The sequence below is a fragment of the Limanda limanda genome, chromosome 10, assembly GCF_963576545.1.
Source record: "Limanda limanda chromosome 10, fLimLim1.1, whole genome shotgun sequence".
In the NCBI taxonomy this organism is placed as follows: domain Eukaryota; kingdom Metazoa; phylum Chordata; class Actinopteri; order Pleuronectiformes; family Pleuronectidae; genus Limanda; species Limanda limanda.
This window is the reverse complement of record NC_083645.1, coordinates 7,114,664-7,138,533: the sequence shown is the minus strand read 5'-3', so window position 1 is coordinate 7,138,533 and position 23,870 is coordinate 7,114,664. Positions and strand designations below refer to the sequence as shown.

Here is a 23,870-nt window from a genome sequence, read left to right as displayed (position 1 = left end):
AACTTTATTTGGAAGCCGATGAGTTTACGTGTGTGCGTGTATCGAGAAAGGGAATGTTTGTGTGCTTGTACGTGTAAGTGTGTGTGTGTGTGCATCAGGCTCATTACATAACAATGGATTAACAAGTAGAGGTATTCAGACCAGTAGGAGGCCTGCCTTCATTAGACAGATGAAATAACCTCATTAACAATAAGGCACGTGCACACACACACACAAACAAACACACCTCAGTGTCCCGCCATCTGCTGTTAATTAAGTCTCGTCCAGCTGATGCGGTCAGAACAGAGTCCAAATCTCCACCACACAGATGCATCATGACTGAACAGAGTCCAGGTATAAACAGTGAAAACAACCAGTGTCTAGGATCAGTGCTGTCATCAGGGGAGGACACTATTAAAAGCAAATTAAAGAGAAATCCAGAGAAACAAGGGAGTGAATGATTAAGACTCATGAACACACATGTCCACAAGGATCCAGTCCTGACGTAGAGTAAATCCAATCTTGTCCAGCCTTAATCCCTCAGTGGAGGCACTGGTGCCAGACTCATCGTACCACAGGCTTATGATGCCGACTAACTGGCTCTTAGCAACACCGGCATGCAGATGTCTGACATGATGTCTGACTGCATGAGACAACGCTGAACGTCCTCCGTTGGCATGGACCCCAACTCCAAAGAACTTAATATTAGTGTGATATGCCTGGTGGGAAAAAAATCCAATTGATATTCAAAACAAATACTACTAGTAGCCAGTGAGAAAGCAATAACCAGGAAATGGCAGAATAAAGAATCTCCACCCATTTTTGAATGGATAGAAATAATTCATGTAATTTAAATAATAGAAAGATTTACTTTTTCTGAGACATGCCACTACAAAATGTGATAAAACTGGAAGAACTAGAAATCTTAGCTGATTCGAACATGATTTGCTTGCTGTCCATTTATTGTATCTTTTTTTTTTGTATAAAGACCTACATAACTCAGGATTCCCCTGATTCTGTAAGAGTCAGGATAATGGATCATACAAACTCCAATGAACCCAATGGACAATCTTAGATGTGAATATCCGCTCGGCCTTTTAATGTAACAGGATTCTGTTGTTCATTTCATGTTTTGTAGATCAAGCATTTCACCACGTAGGTGATGACCCTGTTTATTGCTTCATGGTCTGCTTGTTTATGTTTTTGTTTTAATTAATTAAGCCTATAATTCATTAATGAACCAAATCATAACAATGAAATAATTTCTCCGCGTACTGACTGTATCTTCTTCTCTATCTAAAATGAATACATCTAGTTAACGACATTCAATAGTAGGTCTCGTATTGGATTCATAGCTTTTACTACACAAATCCACTCCAGCTCTAATCCCTCTGTACCACCAGCCCTAACTAACTAAGTGGGCTAATATAGACCTGATTCCATTACTACAACAATTAGTGAGCGCAGTGACTTACAATGAGTCAGAAGCAGAGGCAGAAGCTGAGAGCTTAGCAAAGGACTAATGCACCATGTATGGCAGCTTCTGAGAGAAATATTTTGCCATTGTTGAGGGAAACATGTAAGAAATCCGACGCCTGTGGCCGCAGATTGCCACAAGTTCGAGAAGCCTAGTATTGCCCTCTCCCCTGGACAACATGATGAAATTACAGTGATGATTTCCCATTTGGCTCAAACAGAACAAACTGATTAGCTGTGCGGTTGTACACAGAGAAAGCAAAGCTGAACCTCAAGTCATGTGAAAGCTGTTAGAGCACAACGAGCTGCCGCTGTTTATGAATGAAATTCTGTTTTCTGTCGTACATTCCATCACCCAGAGTAGAGCTGCTCATTCACAGACCACCACAGAGGGTTTGCAGAATTTTTCTGCTGAGAGTATTTTTCTTTACATTTTAAAAAACCAGACAGGAAGAAAGGGTAGGATGTTTGAGGCTTCAGAGGTTTAGTGGATACATAAAACGTATATAACTGTTATCCATCAATTAATTCCAGAAATCTCTGTCTGTATGTAGCTCCCACATCTTGAGAACCGTTCATTCATATTATTGGCATCATGCTTATTTTTTTAAGGACCCAAGGAAGTGCAAAGGGTCAAATTTGGTGCTATTTGAACAAACAATACTTTTAATATTAATAAACTTTGATAAAACAGGTGACCTGAGATCTGTAGCCACAGCGGCAGGGCCACATCAACGCTATAGAGACTTTGTCCATCATAACAACATCGCCTTCACAAAAACACCAACAACAACCAACTCTCCGGGTGGTGGTTCAGTGTACTGAGTCTTCACCACACTTTGAATAAACAGGTGAACAGCTCCCTGTGCAGCAGTGGTGGTGCAGCAGCCTCAGGGTTTTGTTTTTACTTCCCTCGGCTCAATTACTGCAGGTCACTTTTTCAGTTTCATAGAGAAAGCTGCAACCAGCACCACAACAGACAAAGCAAACAGCCAATTCCTAACAGGCAGGTTTAAATCCTTTGCACTACTAAATTCACAACTCTGTTAGCCCCTTTCTTTAGTAGTGGGGATCCCCATCAGCACAACACACCGTGGTATCCATTTGGGAGACATAAAATAGACCCATTTTTAGGTGCTTGGCCGGAGAACTGTGGAAACTATTCCCCAAACTGCATTTGAGACAGAAAAACAAGTTTAACAGTCTGAACTTGAGTCCCTGCAAAGTAGGACAAGATGAGAGACTGAGCAGAGGAACTGCAGATGAACCGGGCTCTGTAATATGATGTTAGCGGATCAATGACAAACCACAAGCCTTCAATTTCCACAGCGAGACCGAGAAAGATGCAGAAGTGACTCAAGGAGAAGCATTTCTCCAGGCAGCTGAAATGATAAACCAGGCGAACTGGGCTGAACCACTCTGTACAGATATAGCTGTAGACAGGCATGTTGTATACACAGACATAACCAGCATGAATGTTAACTTTTCAGTGAGTGTGCAACACATAAAGTAGCCTTTTTTAGCCATTTTTGGCACCAAATTATCACAAGTTATAACAATCTAATACTCAGTTGACATGCTGGAATAAATAAGATATGATACATTGAATTATGATATGCTATTAATCATTAAAATGATCATCCTGATGAACAGTTTGCAAATAATTTACTTGGTAATTTTGCCATTTAGGGAGTAGTTCCTAAAATATTCCCACACACGCTGCTTCTCATACACTTTGGTGATGTGATGATCTGATCAGCAGGGCTTTGCCTGCATGTGTCCTCCTCCATCTTTATTTATTAGATTCCTCTACTGATAGTTCAACAGGGCCCGCAATAGCTGGTTCACCATAAAACAGAGCTAAATTAAAAGCTGGATAAAAAAATCCTGGCTGTTAAAGATTTGTAATGCAGAACAGCACGTAAAAAAGGTATCATCTTCCTAGGACAAACATCTTTCACTCTCCCATTACTCTCTTGCCACATGTTAAAAGCTTTTACATGAGGGTTTGTTATTGTCTATTCCATCTCCAAAGGGCCATAAAAGGATATGAGAAGTATATAAAGAATGTGGCCAGATATCACAGCTGAACACAACAATTCTTTATTTCCTCCACCCCTTGATGTTTATCAATTCTTTACCTCCTGTGTCATTGTCTCACATTCCCTCCTTTCTTTCTGTCTGCCGGTTTCTACCCCACATCAAATCACACATACCTTACTGGGAACATGGCCTGTAGAACTGAACTACTTCCTTCTTGACCCATTCAACGCCTGCCTGGTCAGCAGGAACCAGTTACTAATATTATTCAATAAAAATTCCTTCCTGAAGAATCCCATGCCTTAAAATGCAAAAATTATCTAAGAGATTGACAGTACTGCATGGCACTTCTTGAATTAATTCAAGCGTCCAGTACTGAATGGGGAAAATGCTTTTTTTCTAAACTTTTCATATTAATGCCATTTTTCACTTGTAAGCAGGGGGCATTTAAACTGTCCTGTTTGGTGATAGTTTGGGACACTCGCCCTTCACTTCTCTGACTGGACTTAATGTTTATAGTTACAATTAGCACTGTTATGTGGTATCCATAATGTCCATAATTATGCTATCATGACATTGTAGTACTGTATTTTCTACCTCACTGCTGTGGGCACATCTTAAAAAATATACTTGGGTTAAGAAACGAAATGTGAGCAATATTATTTGTTTCGTCTCCTCCTGGTTAAGTAAACCGAGGAAATCCCAGAGTTTCAGAATAAAATGTGGTTTGGTTCGAGTCTAGTGAGTGGCAATGTGTGTGTTTGCATGCAGCGACAGTGATTCAGAGTCTGAAGCAAAGCCAGAGACCTTCTGTTGTAGAGAAATTCCCAGAAAAGTAAGAAGATAAATCTCTGCTCCTTAGTCCAGCATGTCTGACTGTATTAATCTGGACTAGTAGTGTAGTAATCCAGCCAGAACTATTTAAAACAATGGTTATTCATTGGCTGGAAACAGGGTTTTCACATGTTGGAACACAATGAGGGTAAAGTAGTCAGAGGTTGAGTAGTTTCATGGAAAATCACAAGCTTACAAAAAAACTTTTAACCAAATTACTGGACATGATGGATCGATAAACGCAGAGTGTTGCATATTGTTTATTTTAACAAATGGATTAACTTTAGGTGAAGATTTACTTTTTTACCAGAAAAATCCTAAATTGATCTTTTGCTGTTTATTATTTATTCCTAAACAGAGTTGCACTAAAATAAAGTTTCCAAGTTAGCTTCAAGTTTAAATTCATTGTCCAAAGCAACATTATTGTCCAGATGACTTGAAAAAAGCCTTTTATACCTTTGGTTTGGTTGCAATTTGAAAAACACTTATTTGGGGTTGGGGGTTTCTCTCATCTTCCAGCTCTCTTTCTTTGCTCCAATCTCTCCCCCATCTCCAGTCCCCTCCTGTGTGAGATGGGGCTGCTCTCTTAGCAACAGGCCTTACATGGACTCAGACAGAAACTGACCAAACACGCTCATCAGTCACTCTGTACAGTCTACATTCATTTACAGCTGCATCACCATTCCTGCTGAGCAAACTCATCCCTCTCTGGTTACATCAGGATCAAGGAAGCATTGGGAAAGATGGGCGCCGATGAGAGAGGGAGAACGCACACTTGTCTTTGGCCTTAATGCAACCCCTGTGCAGATGGGGATGAACCTGCCTCTCTATTGCAAAAACTACTTCTGCTCTGCTCTCTGTGAATTAAAATGTTCCACTAAAACCAATTGGGTTGTGGTTAATTCATCCATCAACCCTGCACCTTTAGTCATGTTGTTATGCCAGTCCAGCTTTCTTCCCATGCAAGACACATATAGTTTAAAGTTGCACCATTCCCAAATTCTTAGTTTAACCTAGAACAGGGTTTCTGCAGGTTCCAATTCAAATTCAAGACTTTTCCAAAACGATAATGAACGAAATTTAAGACAGTTGACAAGTATGACAGATGTGGAGGAGTAACAGAGTCCAACGTACTTGTAGATGAGGTGAAGTATCCTAGTTATCTCACAAACTACAGGCAGAGACAGGATGTGTAGTCTTTGTCACTGCCAAGCTGACTGTACTCAGATAAATTCTTAGCAGGGTGTTGTATACTCACTTATCAGTTCACAGTGGTCTTGTTTTACAACAGCGTGCTAATATCAGTATGCTTCAAAAACATTTATCTTAAAAAAAACTAAACAACCACATTTAAGAGTGTGACTGAAGAAGCGTTAAATGAGCATTAACATAATTAAGACCTACCTAATTATTAAATGCAGGGCTTCATATTTTAACATATTTAAGACTTCCTAAAGCCCAAAATTCAGATGATTGATAATATGGACCATTTTAGAGTGTTTCAGACCCCACGGTCTGACAGCCAGCAGGAGGAGTCAAAAACAGCCTTCACTCATCCAGTCACTGTCAGATTTTTCTGCCTCCAGCTGACTGGATTTAAGTCTAGATATTGTAATGTTAATATATTTCAAACTGCAGATTGTTTTCCTTGTAACATAACTGCAATGCAAAAATACTAGCGGTGACACGAAAATGCTGGCTAGACACGTTTGTTAACATTTGCCACATCAGAAGCTCATTTTAATCAATTCCCACTACTTGTGTTTTTAGTTTTGTTAAGGCTAAATGCACCACCCACTAAACTATTGTGCTGTGTATTTTGTTGTTGTATTGCTGCTTGTGACATCCAGCAGGCCTCCTGTACCCAGGTTTAACAGCTTTGGTCTCAAAGCAGTTGAGGGGTATATTAAAAAATCCATTTTAACATGCTTGAAATCTTTACTCGATAGAGGGTTGTTTAAAAGCAGCTCTGTGTTAACCATGCTCAAGTGTTGAGCCATGACTTTTTAGTTTATAAGTCATGACAACACTACAAATAAATGAGTTTATTCCAACTTCACTTTTTAACATGAAGTTGGATTAAACAAAAGACAAAAAGGTACTAGAATATAATTTAGAAATTTATTTATTTTATTGCCAGAAACCTAACAACCGTGTTGTCTTTACATGTTGTATTTGAAGGCACCACCAGTCGTGTGTGTTTGTTGGGGTCAACTCTGTTATATAAACAATTTCTACATATTCCCAGTTTGTGGTCAGAAGTTATTTGTGGTTTCAGTGAATTCCAGGCTAACACAGTTGTGGTTCTTTAGTGGAATCTTTGTGCAGCTGTCATGCAACTCATCCCCTCTCCTTCTTATTCGCTTTCTTTCGCTGAGTCACACACGCACAAGCAAAATGTTTGTCTTGGTCATCTCTGCTGAGTGGCCATACAAACTTGTATTGTCTCCATGTCATGATACTGAAAGGACAAAGATAAAGAAAGTGGACGTGGGTGTCAGTGCATCCAACAGCACATCTATTAAGCTTTGGTACAAAAAAGATTCTTTACTGAAGTCAAAAAGCTAAAGGCCCTCATTATATGAACCCTCTGTGGTCCCATCACACTGCCAAGCCCAGAGTCCTATATTTAAAAGCAGTGATGACTTCCATCAGCAGGAACAGAACCAGTCAGATTTAAATGAAAAGAAATTCTCATAGCTGCAGATATCAACAGACAAACAACATGATTTGATCCAGGGACAGTGAAATTTAATCCAATTGTTTTTCATCCACTTGATTCTGTGTCAGGATCAAACTTCAGTTGTGGGAATTTCTGAAAAACCGGTCAGTCGCTGTGCAAAAACAGAGTATTCAGTCAGTCAGCTCTGAGTCATACAGCTTACTGTTACTGCCAACTACAAGTCATCAATTGTCTCAATAAACAAAGACAAACAAAAGGTTTAGTAGAGTGGTGCAACACAACACAGAATCAGTGCCATCTAGAAGGATTTATTTATTTGCTCAACTCAATATGGCCATCTGTGAATAAGGAGTTCAAGTATTGGAGTGTTTCGCCATTAACAAAATATATATCCTGTAGTATCTTGTCGTCAATGGTTTTTTGTTATGTGCTGAAAATGACAGATCCCTTTAAAGAGCCAAATTACACCCCTGTCCGCTGACACAGATGTGGAAACGGTGTTCATGATGTGACTGGGCATGTCGGTGAAGCAATATGAATGAGCAATAATATTATGTTGTCAGGTGTGATGTCAAAACAATTTTTTTAATGAGTGAAACTTACTTCCCGCCCTTGAAGCATCCATACATCCCAGCCATGCTGTAACACTGACGTGGAACAAAAGCTTGAAAAGTCCTCAGTCTTTGTAAAAAAAAAGAAGTTTTTTCCCTGGTCTGTGGAATATGAAACCCTCACATCCAACACCTGGTGGTTTACTTCCACACCAGTCTACGTCTCCTTCCTGAAAACCAACGACTTCTCTCTCTTTGCAGCAGAGAAGATGCAGGACACGAGCGTAGATGACTCTCTCTTCAAAGTCAAACCATCCTGTGAGGTTCCTCCCCCTTCGGAGCTCCACTGAAGTCAGACTTCAGACATTTCTCCAGAGATCAGACGCTTGATGAAGGACGGCCAATTCCAACGGGCAGCCCTGCTTGTCTCACAGCAGGTTCGGAACACCACACCAGAAGCTCAATATTAATAGGTAGAAATTTAGAACAACATGAATGTCCTTCTGAAATGAATCAGGGTCACATGTGTCTTCAAAAACAGGAAAAGGACTTCTTCCCCTGTCTAATCCTGGCTTCGGAAGTATAGTACAAGTCCTCGGAGTGTCGGGTAGTCAGCTAGAGGGAAAAACAATTGACAAAATGAGTGAGTGGCTGCTGCATGCCTCGCTCCTCTCCTCCGAGTAACCACGGCTGGTAATACTGCCGAGGGAGGGCTGGAGGGGGAAGATAAAGAGGGAGGAATGAGGGAGGAGGCAAGTGGGAACAAGCGACTGCCCCCCATGACCTTATCCTCCACTCGGTTCTACTCTTCCTCCTTTTCTTTCTCCGCTGTTCAGTTGTGTTCAAAATGAATTATTTTACAAACTGACAAATACCAAGGTTTTATGTCTATACTGAAACAGATGAACTATAACAACCCCTTTAGTTGTGAACCTTTGAGAAGACAGTAGCTCAACTATAGGCTGGTCTGCCTCAATCCCTTTGGTATAAAAGGGTATACAAAGATGGATGAAATGATGGCCCCCCCCATAAGGGAAGCCAAAGTGTCTTGATCACCCCCTGGTGGCTGGCTGAAGTGCAAGTCATAACCCGCCTCCTCTTTGTTAGTTGATGGGACATGCACCCCATGCATAGCCAACCTTGCCCCTTTGCTGGTCTCGTTTAGCAATTAGCATAATGTGGCGAGTGGTTTGAATATTAACTTGTTAGGATCAGTTCCTGAGAAAATTTAACTTGAGTTTTACTTTCAATTTCTCAAAAATCTTTTGGGTTTCGACAGATAGTTTATTCCCATGCTTGGCTACTCTTAGGTTTTGACAATAATTTTCTGCATCAGATCAAGAATGTGTGAGTGCTGCCAATGTTGCCATCACACAGTTTAGTATGTGCATGTCCTTGATATAGAAAAGTTATGCTTAGCTGCCATGCACATTATATGACAGGCACCAGAAGTTTAGGCTTTTTTTTTTTCCTGGAACATGTTACTAAATGCCAGTTTCTACTTGAGGAAATACTATCCAGAAAGTTTTCCAAAATGTTGAAATAATCCTTTGAAGGTTGTCATCCATAGAAAGAAGCCTCATATTGTTGAATCACTATGGATCAATTCAGTATATAGCACACTGGTACATTACTCTGTCCTACTTTCATTCAATGGATTTCCTTTTTTTTATTAATCAATATGCAGCACAGCACTTAGTGATGACAGACATCAATTTTCTCATTGGACAGATGCTTGTGATGGGACCGTGACAGATATTTAATGGATCAGCAAAGCATGAAAAGTGTTAGCCAGTGCCACCAGTAAAGCACGGTTGATGAATAAAAGAGGACAAATTAAAAGGTGTCCCGTTGTCAGTTTTCGCCATCAAAACTCCTGCATATCACCATCTACTGCTTAAACAAAAACACCTTACTTTAATCATCTCCCTCAGCAGGAGGCCTAGCAGTCGCGCAACAGCCTGTCGCAGCTAATCATGATAAGTAGGAAGCTTAACTAACAGCTCCGAGTACTTACGTGTGTGTGTGTGGCTACGAGGTGAATTTAGAGGGTTGATCCAGAGATTCCCTGCTGCTCGATCCTCTCAGACATACACTATTCAAAGAAGGAGTCAATTTTAGCTAGCTGGCTACGATTACGTAAATCGTTGCTACAGATAATTGCGACTTTTTAAAAATATGATGTGTGATGAGGTGTGTCTTCACATTTTTCAACAGTCAAAGACTAAGTGAAAGTTTCAAAATCTACGTCTAGTAAAAATGCTTCCTGACCCAAGCCGGACCTCTGAGATGAACCCTGTTACACAAATACACTAAGTATTGTGGTAGTGGTGAGGCAGCTGCGGGGAAATTTGCCCAAGAAAGTGACAATAACCTCCAAATCACATTAGTCATCACATTAATCATTCACTGGAAGAGTGGAGGCAGTGGAATGAGTTTCTCAATTCCTACATGCCCAGACTGAATGTAGTGATTCATTTTGATCGTCAGACATGTTGAAATTAATTTAATCTGTCGAAGTCACTGAACTGTGTGTGTGTGGGTTGTGTGTGTGCGTCAGTGTAAACAAAGACAGTCACTCTGTATCAGTTGTACAACCCAGCAGCTCCACATCATGCTGCAGGGATTGAGAAATTCCTTTACACACACACAACACACAACTAGCAACACACAATACACACACACACAACACACAACTAGCAACACACAACACACACACACACACACTATTGAAATGTCTTCCACATGACATTGCCAATTAACCATCAAGAAGGACCCTCTCAGGCTGAAGTACACAAAGGATTTCCACAATCTTAATGTATGTGTGTAATCAGTGTTTCCACCAATACATTCAGTGCTGCCCCAGCTTTGCTTGAGATTAATACCAGGAACCAGGAAGAAGGGATTTCCCATCCTGAGTCTCGCTCTTTGCTCCAGAAGGAGAAAGTTTTACTAAGTCAGAATCAGGCTTCTTGTTCTCTTGTATGAAATAAGTCCGCATTTGTTTAATTTTAATTATGTATTGAGTGAAAACACAAAGCTTCAAAACATTCAGTCTGGATCCTCTTAAAGCAAAGTTGAACGCGGGATTGTTTTAGGGTCATATAGTGACTTTTACATTATGTGTCTATCATCTGCTGATTGTCATGGCAGGTTAAAGGTTTCAGCTCCAGTGGCCACCTCAGTGCTCACCCTCCTTTTTCTTTTTTCCACAACTCCCGAACAAAATGTCTGTCTCTACATCTGCTAGATGTGTTACCATGTTCTCAAGTTAGTTGCTGACATTTTGTCCGTCACGTTACTAGTGATGATAGTGAAGACTGTATATAAAGATGGACAACATGAAAACTCCCAAAAAGTGAAGCCAAAGCACCTTGATCCCCCCCTAGCGGCTGGCTGCAGTATATGTTGTAAACCTTGCCTCCTAAAAGTGAAATTTAGGCATTTCTTATCAAACTGGTGTATTGTCAAGTGCTAATTTCAGTTTAAATTAGTTATCTGATGCTAAAAAACAGGGTGAAACTCAGCTAAGACTAGCTCGCAATTGGGCAAGTGCATGTATCAGTGGGACCTCGATACAGTGGCTCCATCACCTGATCACTATTAACTCTCCAAATGACATCACAGACCCAAGATGGCAGCGTTTGGATCCGGGCTAGTTTCAGCTTTCTTTCTGGATTGTGGGAGGAAGTGGAGATGCTTTGCTCTTCTTTATATACATTCTACGGGTGAAAGTCAACTAAAACATAAAGGCTGTGGACGACAAAACAATGAGCAGAAAGGGACTGCAAAAATCTATGTTTATGTAATAATAATCTGTAGGTTTTTCACCATGATGGACAACTGTCACATTACACAGTGATTTGATAACAGAACATTCTCCATTAGTGCAAGTTTAATTATGCAAGGTGTCGATCACAGCAAACCCAAACATGGCATGTTTTGCTTTTCTTCTTAAGTGTGAAAATGAATTTGGCTCCAAGTCTTCTGCAAAGGAATCTAAATACACCCCCGCTGAGGCAGATTTATGACCGGGCACAAGAGCAGTTTCTTCAAAACATGGAGATCCAATGTCTCTATACACGTGTATAAATTCTTCAGTGTTGACATGGCAGAGTTCACAATAATACGTGTATGTGTACATGAGTGTGTGTATATAAATATATATATATACATATGCATGTATCAATCATACAGATTACTGTTTACAGAGCCAAGAGGAATGTCGGTCAGTTTCCCTTCAAGAAAAAAAATAGGAGATGTTGGTATTTCCTGAAACGGCTCAGAGTGTGGACCCACTGAGAGAGAGAGAGAGAGAGAGAGAGAGAGAATCTTCTTAAAATATTGACGACTGTGCTGTTGTAAAGTTCATTTAGTTGTTTTTCAGTTTTTATGGTTGATTAGATTTAGACTTCAGCTCATATTATTGTAATATTATAGTATCCAAGTTTAACATATAAAAGGTTTACAATGTGAAACATTGAAACAACTTTTGAAAACAGTCAATTACAATCTATATCAATTTGTAATAGAAGATCAGATTATTTATAGAACTAAAGTAATTCAGTATGATCTACATTTATGGTTTTATAATAAGCCTTTTCAAATATTGTAAGTAAATATTGCATTTTTATATAAATATATATTTGTTTAAATAAAATTTGTGAAAACATTGTAATTAGTACAATAGTCAGAAAATTGTTCTGGGAAGGATGTGGTATGGGTCAGGGACCATATAACCTTTTGATGCAGATCGGCTGATGCAGCTGGTATGATTGAAATTTACGTTATTTGTCAAAATTCCCCTGTCATCAGCACATCTCCAGCCATGTTGCATCACCTGACGTGAATACTTCACGCAGATTCGCTGAACAGAACAGCACTGCTGCAATATATTTCACAGCAGACATTTTGCCCAAACATGTTATTTTGGAAAGCAAATCTCCTCAGTGTTTAACTTTGGTGGATTTGTTGTTCGCCGACTCCTGAGCAGCCTCCGCCGAGCTGAAATGTGATTCAGATGTCTGGACCTGCGGTCAGCCAAGAGGCCCTGCTTTTCTTCCCTCTCCTCTGGTTCTGTATTCCTCCCATCCCCTTCCTCAACTCCACTCGTCTTTTCTCTCTCTGCTGGCTCTGGTTCCTCTTGCTCGCCCACCCCTGCAGAGCAACGCCTTTTCTTTCTCCTCTCTTTTGTGGTTTCTCTCCGTCTCTTATTCTCTCCATTACAACATGCACAGGCCGATCCAGATCCCTGTGTCTGTGCACAGCGAGGGAGGAGGAGGGGAGTTGCTCTGGAGCTCTGAATTCCACCTCACATCTGGAAACCATCTTCTCTCTCTTTTTGCCAATCCCTCGCCCCCTTTCTCTGTCGTTCTATGTTGTAATGTAAATAGCCCTGTAATCAAACTGCCTTGCATTGGGTGGTGTGTGTGTGTGTGTGTGTGTGTGTGTGTGTGTGTGTGAGATACTCTACACTCCAAAAAGCTGCAAACGTCTCTTCTTTCACTCCATCTTAGGTCCCAGCTGAGGTTTATGGGGCGCTAAAAACAAAACAGCTTTCTTCAACTCACCTATGCTCTGTGTGTATGTGTCTGTGTCTATCTATAGTTATGAGGGGACATTTTTGGTTCAATACCGTCATTGTGAGGACATTTTGACAATGTAAAGGACATTTTGGCTGGTCCTCACAAATTAAATTGGCATTTGGAGGGTTAAGGTTAGGGTTAGAATTTGTTTTGGGTTAGGGTTAGGGAATGCATTATGTCAATGAGTGTCCTCACAACTATAGAGAGACGTGCATGTGTGTGTGTGTGTATGTGTGAGGGACTGTACTTTAGGACTATTTTAAGTATAGACCCAACAGACTGAGGACATATTTGGAAAGGGAGGACCTTAAGTCCCCGTAACTTTTCCAAAGGCTGTTTCAGGGTTAAGACTTGGTTTTAGGGTTAGGGTTAGAATTAGGTTTAGGTTAGGGTTAGGCATTTAGTTTGGATGGTTAAAAGGTAAGGTTGGGGGGCTAGGGAATGCATTATGCTGAGTAGTGCACTCACTAAGATAGGAGCACAAATGTGTGTTTGTGTGTGTGCACGGCTGCACGCGCTGAAGCAACAGGAGGCACACGAGCGATTGATTCAAAGGGTTTAACGACAACATAACAACCTCCAACTGAGCCTTTTATTGAGAATCGACACACGATGAGCAATGCGTCTCATTGACGCTTCCGGCTCAGCAGATGCTATTTTCTCTTTGTTGAATATTTCACAAACTGCAGGTTCACCTTTAAACACAATGTGGTGGGATGGTACACCTCACGTCTGTGTTTCAGGTCAGTGGGTTTGTCTCTAGGCACGGGGAGGTTTTCACAAACTGAGAACATATGCTTTGTCTCTATCTGCAGATGTGATTTTATTTCACGAGATAACTTCAACCTGTTGTTAACTGTGTTTCAAAGCCTGCAGGAACCAACCCCAGCTGCTCCAAACCTGATACTCAACATGCAACGAAGCATTACCAGATATCACAAACAAACTTTTTCTTAATCTTTGCCAGAATATGAATTGTAGAGGAACAGGACATCTGAAATGACAAAAATAAACTGATGACTCTTCCCCTCCAGGAGGATTTAACCTATAAGTTCACTCATGGGCTCATCATATGTGTCTGGGCAGAAAGATCTCCTTATTACCACTTAAATATATATAAAGAAGCTAACGCAGCTTTCATGTGTTCAGCATATTCTCTGTTCTGTACCTTTGACTCTAAAGGCGAAGTATATTGCAGGCCAAGTTTCTGAATAAAAATACTCCATTTGTCGGAAGAAATCATCAGCCTGAGCTGCTGCCAGAGGGAGAAACCAAAATTTTGCTGCCAAACCTTAAAATTTAGAACTTAGAATGGACTTTATTGAAATTTAAACTTCCTGATAACCTTCAATTAACTAAAGTTATAGTTGCATTTTACTTCCGTTCCGTGACTCTGTCATGTTAACATACACGAAAAAACATATGCAAGTGTAACTTTCCTGTTTTCATCTCCAGATAATTCCAGTGAACTCGCAGGTCACATGTCTCTGCTGTGTTTACTCCAACATGTCACCACCACGCTATTAACTGTAATGCAGCTCTAACAGAATGTTGACTGCACTTTGGGAAAGCTGTAATCAATAGAAATATTCACAGGGGCCGTTTCGCTGCTGAGAAGACGAATGTGATCCTTCGACATTCAGGTTACCTTACAGCACTTTACACCCACAGATTTCTGGGTTTTGTGTTTTTCTAAAAGCTGTGTTGTACCAACAAAATACAAACTGAAACACCAAGACTTAGTCCTCCAGCAATTGATAGCTGTGTCTCATTCAGGTGCTGCATCTTCTGGAAAACGCGGTCTACCGATAGTCCTCATAGGCCGAATTGAAATGAGACGATCTGGTCTACAGAGGATATATCTGACCTGCATCACCAGCTCGACATCTCGTCACTTGCCGTTACATTAACTCTTTAAAAAATGGTTTGTCACTGAAGTGCAATGAATTGTGAGCTAAGTTGGGCCGGCAACGATCCAACCATTGGATTCTTCGCTTCTAGGTTTAAGAAGGACGCAATTGTTGTCCGCAATTCTTCAAGTCTTCAAAATGGGACAGCCTAGTTGTGGCCACTTATTGTAAAGGTCACAGCAGCAGCGGTTCAAATAGTCTGAGTTTTAATTCCAAGTTTAGATCAATCTCCAAACACACTAGATCTTATATTTTCCATAATGCAAACACCCACAAAATATCAATGGCAAATGCCCGTCCGAGCCACACAAGATGATTGTGTTTTTGTTAAAGGAGCACTCCAAATATTTTTAAACATGTGATCATCAGCAGAAATACTCATTTAAGTTTCATTAATGCTGTTTTGATACATTCTTATGAGGCAAAAATCAATTTTTTCCAGACTTAAATGTACATAATGGCAACGGAAACTGTGGAAAATTCAAATAATCATGTGATTGCCTCATGTTCCTCCCTAAGGACAATCAATGAGAAAGACACGGCTTTCACTCAGACTGCACAGGATGTACGACATCAACAGTCACAAGAAGCACAGAGAACACACGATGTGTCCAGGACAGGACGTCTCTGCAAAACCTCTGAGGCCTTGTTCACTGTGACAGACGACCTGTCCGGCCCTCTAATCAGCATGGCAGTTGACAGGCCGCACACCCACACAGGCATATTTATCAAGCTTCCCAGTCAGATTAGCAGCACTGATGCCCTTAAACTCATGTATCCTCCTCAGCATCATGTGAGTTCATTACAACGTACCAGGCTTTAGAGTGAACAGTATGTTTGGTTTATTGACGTTTGCTTCCCAGAGAAACACAACAATACGAATCAGAAGTCCCACACTGTGCCATGTGCTCATGGGGATCAGAGCAGCAGATCAATAGTCTCTCATCCCCCCCACACACACACACACACACACACACACACACACACACACACACACACACACACACACACACACACACACACACACACACACACACACACACACACACACACACACACACACACACACACACACACACACACACACACACACACACACACACACACACACACACACGACCCGACTCTGCTTCGAAGTCAGTGTCTGTGTCAAGGATTACTGTGCTTCACACACAATCGACGGTAACTGTTTAATCTGGACTGTCCTTGACCTGCCACCAACACAGAGTGCACACACACACACACAATCTTTATCAGGACTTTCCATTGACTTCTATTCGCTGAGGACAGCCTAACAGTTACCTTATTCAATTTAATTAATTAATTATTTCTGTTGGGAACTTTATTTACCACATACAACCTCCAGGCAGTGATTATTGCACAAATCTACCTACTAAATATACAACAGAAGCAAAAATGATGTGACCAGTAAGAAAGCTAATTTAGTTTAATTTTATGAAAAACATTGACAATAAAATCTTCACTGAAGATAAACCAGGTAGGATGAACACAGAACAAGTTGTCTAACTTCACTCTGCACCATAGACTGTTTATAAAAAGCTCAGCACAAAACATCCAGCACACAAACAATAAAAAGTGACAGTATACTGTAGAACTTTTAGAGGAGGACTCACTAATGAAAAGGAATAATTCTGAAGTAGCTCCGGAGCTTTAACACAGGCCAAGAGGACAGGCACCGCAGGACTAACTGTAAAATTAACAAATACAAAACAAATATTGTTAAAATGAACAGATCAACCATTATGAGTCTGACACAAAGGCATTGTCCTTGGTGCTGAATGTGAGTGATGTGTATCTCCTCGTGACACAATGTGTGTGTGTGTGTATATGTTTGTGTGTATGGTGTCTGATGCTATTTACATTCCTTTTATTCTTGTCCTCTTGAAAATGAATGGAATTATTATTATTCTGCTGCTCATTCTTATGATTTCGTTTCGTGGGTTGCGGTGGATTTTACTGAGGGACCCGAACCACGCAGCTATGTCAAGGGTCATGACAGATTCAATAAAACATTTGTAAAAGGAAGTCAGGACTGATTGGTGGACATCAAGTCTGAGGACTTTTCTTAAAGGAAGGCAACGGTCGGGTTGGAATGTGAGTTTACAAGTGATCTATTGTTGTTCCAATTATAAACCATGACTAATTTATCCCTTACCCTAATCTAAGCCTAACAACAATTCACATCTTACCCTTAACCATGTTTACTACTTAACCCTAACGTTAACTTAACCTTCAAACATGTCCTCACTTTGCAATGTAATGAGTTGCATAACAGAGACCTGCTTCTTGTCCCATAAGGAGAAGTCTCCAAATGTGACTGTGTAAACAGTTGCAGGTCCCCACAACATGAGTAATACCAGGACCACACACACAGTATGAGCTCAAATATCTGACAGCATTACAGTGTATAAATATCCGTCTGCAAAGAAACAGTATGACTTCACATTTCATTCTAAACTGAATAAAAATAATGGATAGGGACAGTATGGGAGTTTTTTAAAGGACATACATTGACAGTTGTGCCCGTTTACACAGAATCACTTGAGGATATGATTTTATGTGAAACACTTGTTAATGTCCCAAATGAAATCAAACTAAATCACACTGGGATTTCATTGGTAATGAATCCTGTCATGGAAAAAAAACACAGTGATGGTCTAAGGGCAGAGTTGATTAGTTTTGTCTGATGAGGAGCTGAACCCAGAACTTTTTTCCACTGATGTTAAAACAATGAAAGTGAATACATGTGCATCAGCCTCAGTTGAAAATGCACCAGAGTTGTTTGACACTTTAAGGAACCCCACTGACATCGCCTCATAATAAACACAGAACCCTGTAGTGTAGTGTTGGTCATGATCCATACACACACACTTCTCACACAGCTGCTGCAGTTGACACACAAACCAGAGCTGAGCTGCATCCAGCACGAGTATCGATCAGCAAACAGACGTCATCACCAATAATCATCAACAAGAGAAGAGAAAGTAAAGCTGGTCCAGTAAAGTAAACTCACTGTGTGTGTTGGATCTCAAACGGCTTCAGAGTGAAGTCATCCCTCAGAGACTGAAACCAAGACATGAGCTCTCTGCCTCTCTCGTTCTCTCCTTCTCTCTCCCTCTCTGTGATGATTGGATTATTTGTCTCAGTCCTCTGCTGCTGATGCGTTCAGGAGCGGCTCGGAAAAAATTATCACTAATGTGGCAGATGGATAAAAGGGTCAACTTTCAAACAGGAAGTGTAATAATAAATTACCAGAGGCACTCTCACCTCTGAACACTTCCCCTTACCTCTGAAAAGGAAGAATCTGTCGAAAGATTATCCGACAGAATCAGAACAGGATACTTCTCTCTACCCATCCCAACAACAGCTCACTTCAAAAATGTTTAATGGCATTTATCAAAGCAACACAATTTTAAGACAATGTTTTAATGTTGACAAAGCTGGATTAACAATAAAGATTATCAGGCACCTATTGATAATTAACATATATGGAAATTTGGAAATATTTTAGGACAAAATTAGTTTTGCTAAATATTTCATCCACAAATGCAGATTGAAAAAACCCAAACCATCGCTTCCTGATATTTAAATACAAATTAAAACGTTACCAAGAAGCATATTTGTGTTTGTTTGGTTGTTCATTAGATAATTTATTATTTTAATTATTTTATTTCAAGTTTGTTTTGTATCCTTATACCATGTCATTAGTTCAGTCGCAACTGAATGAACTAAAATTCTGAGCAGGTTGTTGAACACTGAGCTAGAATTGTTATGTTCATTGGCAAATTAACGTTTATCTGTGATCGATTTGTTTAGTGATGCTTTCAATGTCATGCTAATTTAACATTTTATTTGGAATCTTTTAAGAGCCATTTGCAGCATGTCAATTTCTACACAGGAACACATACAAAGAGACATAACATGAAGTATCACAGGCACATGAATATAATCTCTTCAACTCTGTAACCAACGTTGAGTAACCTTAAATTTAATTGTTCCCCAGTATTTTCAATAACAAAATAAATTAAATTTGTCACAAAAGGGGACACAATTCAGGAGGTCACCAATCCAATAGTTAATAGAATAAAAAATGAACCTAGCATAGAAAAAACTGATACAATACCTCTAAAATCTTAAACTGAAAAAGCTTAATAATGACTTGTTGCCTTTTTGTAATTCTAAATATCTGTTCCAATCATATCACAACATGTTAACATGGATGACTTTCCTTGGCAGACTTTACTGAACATCTTGTAGCTTCTTGTGGTTCCACTGATCCCACAGCAAAATATCCCTGGATGTAATGATCTAAATGGAAACGTTTCGTCATTTGCTTCCCTCACAAGTTTGGGTGTTTTTATTTCATGGCCATTTTTTTACGAGTGACACTTGAATGCACCATAAACACAACGCAGAGCGCCACCCAAATGATTTCTGTTGAGATAAGAAAATTATGTCCTGACTAACAAGCACTTAAATTAAGTACAAACTCTCAACAGAAATAACTGAAAAGCAAAAACTGTCTAAATTGCCTAAAGTTATCTAAATATCAAAACAACTTAAAGAAGCAGCTCTAACTGTCACGGTTTGTTTCTTAACTTCTGTTGTTACTCTACTGGAGCAGAATTGTTTAATAACAGACGTGTTTGTGAACCTCATGTCATCATATCATGACAATCAGTCTATTTAACATGGTACCTCAGCTCAAAAAATGTCTCATGTAAAATCTGTTTACTTGAGCTGCAAAACTAAAGAGTACATAACAGACACAAACACAGTTTATTACCAGAAACTAGAGTTTGTGTTTGAAAGATTATTTCACTGTGAAAAAAGACTGAAAAGAAAAGGATTTTAGGATTAACACTGCCATCTAGTGTTCAAACGTAATCTAAGCATTTACTCATACTCTTAGTCACAATTACTCTTCGTCTAAAAATTGTTTTACTTACTGCACCTCTTACGTTGTGGCACGATCATGAGCTGCGATGGACAACTGAGAGATAAAAAGTAAAAAATTGCCTCTAAATTGTCCACTTAAAAAAATCTGTCGATGCAGTGATATCATTTTGTCCTCTTCGGTGTTCTCCTCGTCTAAAATCTCATAACAAATGACAACATTGATAGGCTGAGTAGAAAAACACATTACTGTTTAATTGAGTCAGTTTACATATGAAAAACATTATAAACAAAGATTGAAAAATCTTGAACTCCCTGATATCAGTATCGGTATTCGTCATCAAAAATCCACACAGTCGGGCTTAAGTAAAGCGATTATAAAATAGTGAATAATCCGAATGAAACACGTAAAAATAATGAATCAAAATTATTCGTCAACTGTTCATTAATTTATGAATAAGATGAGCTCAGAAACTAGAGTCTCCCTGCCTCCTTGAACTTGCCGAGCAGTCCGTCATCGGCCCTCAGGGGGAAGTACAGCGTCCGGGTTTTATAGTACTTTGGGTCGGACTGGAGGTTCTGGATGACATCAGCCAGGAGGTGGGCACGCTCCACACCACAGCCCGGAGCCTCGTAGCCCAGCTTGGTGAAGTGGACATGGAGGTGGTAGTAGGACGGCTGGTAGTGCAGGTACACTCTCAGCTTACTGGCCGGGAGGTTGAAGTTCTTCAGAATGGCCTCCTGAGTCACAACAAATCTGATATTATCAATCTTTATAAGTATCATTTGTGTTCAATTACATACCTGGGGTTACTCTTCTCTACTTCAGGGAGCTAAGTCTAATCCTAGCTTTTTAAAATGGAAACTATCACTTCACATAATTGTTTGGAGATGATGATTACGGGGCTCACTCACATGTTTATGGAAGCTGAGGGAAGACAAACCCATGAATCAGTGCGAGCTCACCTTTCCTTTCTGGAAGATGTTCTGCAGCAGAGGTATATGCTCGGATGTCAGGTCCCTCAGACTCCTGATGTTCCTCTTGTGTACAATAGCAATCAGGTACAAATCATTTACCTGCAGAGGAAAGCAGATTGTTGTGGAACTGTTTCAGTATATTAAATGGCTATAGCAGCATAGTGGGAAATAAAGATATGAATAGGTTTATTGTAAAATGTTTAATGAGGCTCATAGATCTGTGCAATGTATATATTTCAATATATATATATGTGATCATCAATGTAAATATTGTAATATATTGGAAGATGCTTAGATATATTTTGATTTACATAGAAGTCAATGAATACGAAAACAGGTATAGGTTTGAATATCTGCATATATATGTATTAAGTTTCAAAATGTGTATTGATTTATATAGTATAATACATATAAATATAGATATTGTAAACTAGTATCATACTAGTAGTATGTATCCAGGAAGAATTGCTACTATAATACTTTTTTTCTGATTTTAATATCACAGTTCTTTATCTTTAGATGTATTAACTGATATCATGTTTTATTTGTGTTTTTATATTTTGTGTGGACTCCAGAGAGAGCAGCTGAGGCTCCACTTCAGCTCATGGTGATCAGAATTAAAGAAAGAGAACTAAAGAAAAATGTCACAAGGAGGGATAACGCTGTGAGGTACCTCCTGAGGTCTCTCACCTGTTTTTGGTCCCATTTGAAATCAGGGAGGAGGACGAAGCCGATCTCCGGGTCCGGATCTTCATAAGTGATCCTCTCGGCCTCTGCCTTCTTCTCCAGGATGTTGTACACCCACTGAAGCGGTGGCAAAAACAGTCAGTGCTGCACATTTGACGGTGAACACAGGAAATGACGACCTCTGGGGACTGACCTGCACGCTGAAACTCTGCTTCTGAATGTAGGGCAGAGTGATTGACTCGTAGTCCGTCCCCGACTCCTCCACCAGAAAACTCTCCTGACGCTGGTATTTCTTCACATGCTTCTCTGTGGCTGGACACACCACAGTGGTCTTGATCTCTGCAAAACACACACACACACAGGTCTTCTACAGTCATTCCTACACATTTTGACCAATGGATTTCCATGACTTTTCCATGACTTTTCAATATCTTTAAACCAAATTTCCATGACCAAAAATGTCCATGACTTCTCCAAAACTTTTGGGATTTTATTTTTTTCAAGCACTTTTCCAGGCCTGGAAATAAACATTTTAGAATTCCATGACTTTTTCAGATTTTTCATGAGCGTAGGAACCCTGCATCTAGTTTTCCTGTCAGTCAGACTTAAGTATCTTCAGCCATGTGGGATCATACCATTGAGGTGAGGGGGGGCCTGCAGCCAGTACGTGCTGTAAATGTCATTCTTTATCTCCAGCTTCACACTGGAGCCGGTGAAGAGGTCAGTCAGGGTGTCTTCTCTGATGGGAGTCTTCTCCAGAATCACCACAGCATCCTGATCATCCAGCTGAAGACGACACCATCAACACTTTCACTTTCTGCCTCAGATCCTAATGAGACTAGCTTTACTGAATAGATAGACAAACACACACACACGTGACCTTTTGTAATCCCACCGTCACGGTTCAGTAAATCGAAACAATCAGGCATCCACTGTGCTTTTATTATGAAATCTCAAATCCGGAAGAGCCAATGTTTTCCGATTCTCAGGCCGGTTTGAATTAAAATAACATTGAAACACAATTCCCTTCCTGTCTTGAACTTGTCCTTGCCTCTTTTATTGCAGTCAGGCTGAGTTCCACACCTTCTAGCAGCAGAGTACAGAGAGCTGCCTTCACCAGCACCATACCTTTCCATGGATGAAGATGGTCTTCTCTCGGGCAGAGTCGCTCAACACGCTGGATGTTTTAAACCCGCACAGAAGAGTCTCTCCTCCATTGCTCTCACTGTCACACTTCGCCCTCTTGACTCTCAGATCTAACTCCTCCGTTTGTTCTCCTGCAGCTTTAGACATGTTTCTTTCTGCCGCTACTGCTACTGCTGCTGCTGCTGCTGCTGCTGCTGCTTCTTCTCTTTCTCTTGTTCAACGGCGGATGGCACCTTACGTTTAAGGCTCAATACCGCCACCTACTGTTCTGGAGTGTGGGTCGGAGTATTGGGTCTGAGAAAATACATTAACAACGACTTAAATCCTCTTTATTAATCCAGTTTCTTTTAAAACTCAAACAATGCTTTTATATTTACCTCAATACTGAAAAGACTATTTAGGTTGAACTCTTCCACCCAACATTTCCCCAGCTCCTTCTGTAGATTTTCTATCTATTTGTTATATTTCTGGCAGATGTTCCACAATTGTCTTTGTTTTGTTTAATCCTGAGTCCTAATCAAATTGATATGAGTGTTTGCTCTCTGGTGTTCCTCCCTATTTTTTTCATTCCTCCCACTTTTTGCTCTATTTGATATAGATGACGTCCTTTACTTCCCCCATCCCATTGTTTTTGTCGGTCAGTCATGATGTTGCTCCTAATAACTGTTTTAACTGTCTGCCCAATATAATAACCATGTCGGAGTCAAAAGATAAGGAACTGTTAAGCTGTATCATGTAACCTCATCTCTTTTGCCATTTTACTGAACCCTCTGTCTTTGCTTATTGTCTAAGGGCCCTTACAGTTAGGTTTTTTTTTTCCTTGAGTACTTGTAGATTTGTCCAGTTATTTAGCATTAGTTGTTTGTTCCTAAGATGCAGCAGCTTTTCTCCCATCTCCACTTGGACTGCTACAGTTGGAGAAGTCTTAATAGCTCAACATCATAATCTCAGTGGATTATTTTGTATTATTTCCAGTTTCTTTAGCAGTTTCATCATCAGCAAATACTAGTTTTCCAATATCGGAGCTTGTGTTTGAGAACGCATTATTAATCATGATGGAAAAAAGAATGGAGCTGATCACACT

General features: G+C 40.0%; 2 protein-coding genes across 5 annotated transcripts in view; both read right to left on the bottom strand.

The window, feature by feature from the left end:
• zgc:66433 (uncharacterized protein LOC321250 homolog) overlaps positions 1–18,185 on the bottom strand; it is a 46,598-nt gene extending 28,413 nt beyond the window's left edge. For 3 of the 4 annotated variants that reach the window (XM_061079036.1, XM_061079037.1, XM_061079039.1), the window contains exon 1: positions 18,093–18,185. In XM_061079036.1, coding sequence (XP_060935019.1) covers positions 18,093–18,157 — 65 coding nt within the window. In that variant the 5' untranslated portion in view covers positions 18,158–18,185. Of the gene's footprint in view, positions 1–7,615; positions 8,179–18,092 lie in introns of all 4 variants that reach the window. The other variant, XM_061079038.1, reaches the window with a different exon arrangement.
• Positions 18,186–20,209: 2,024 nt separating this feature from the next.
• dcps (decapping enzyme, scavenger) lies at positions 20,210–22,979 on the bottom strand. Its single transcript, XM_061079896.1, has 6 exons — positions 22,769–22,979; positions 22,276–22,426; positions 21,834–21,979; positions 21,644–21,757; positions 20,942–21,052; positions 20,210–20,716 (listed from the first exon to the last, which is right to left on the bottom strand). The coding sequence occupies exons 1-6, from the start codon at positions 22,931–22,933 to the stop codon at positions 20,450–20,452; spliced, it is 954 nt and encodes a 317-aa protein (XP_060935879.1). The 5' UTR covers positions 22,934–22,979; the 3' UTR covers positions 20,210–20,449.
• Between the last annotated feature and the right edge of the window lie 891 nt (positions 22,980–23,870).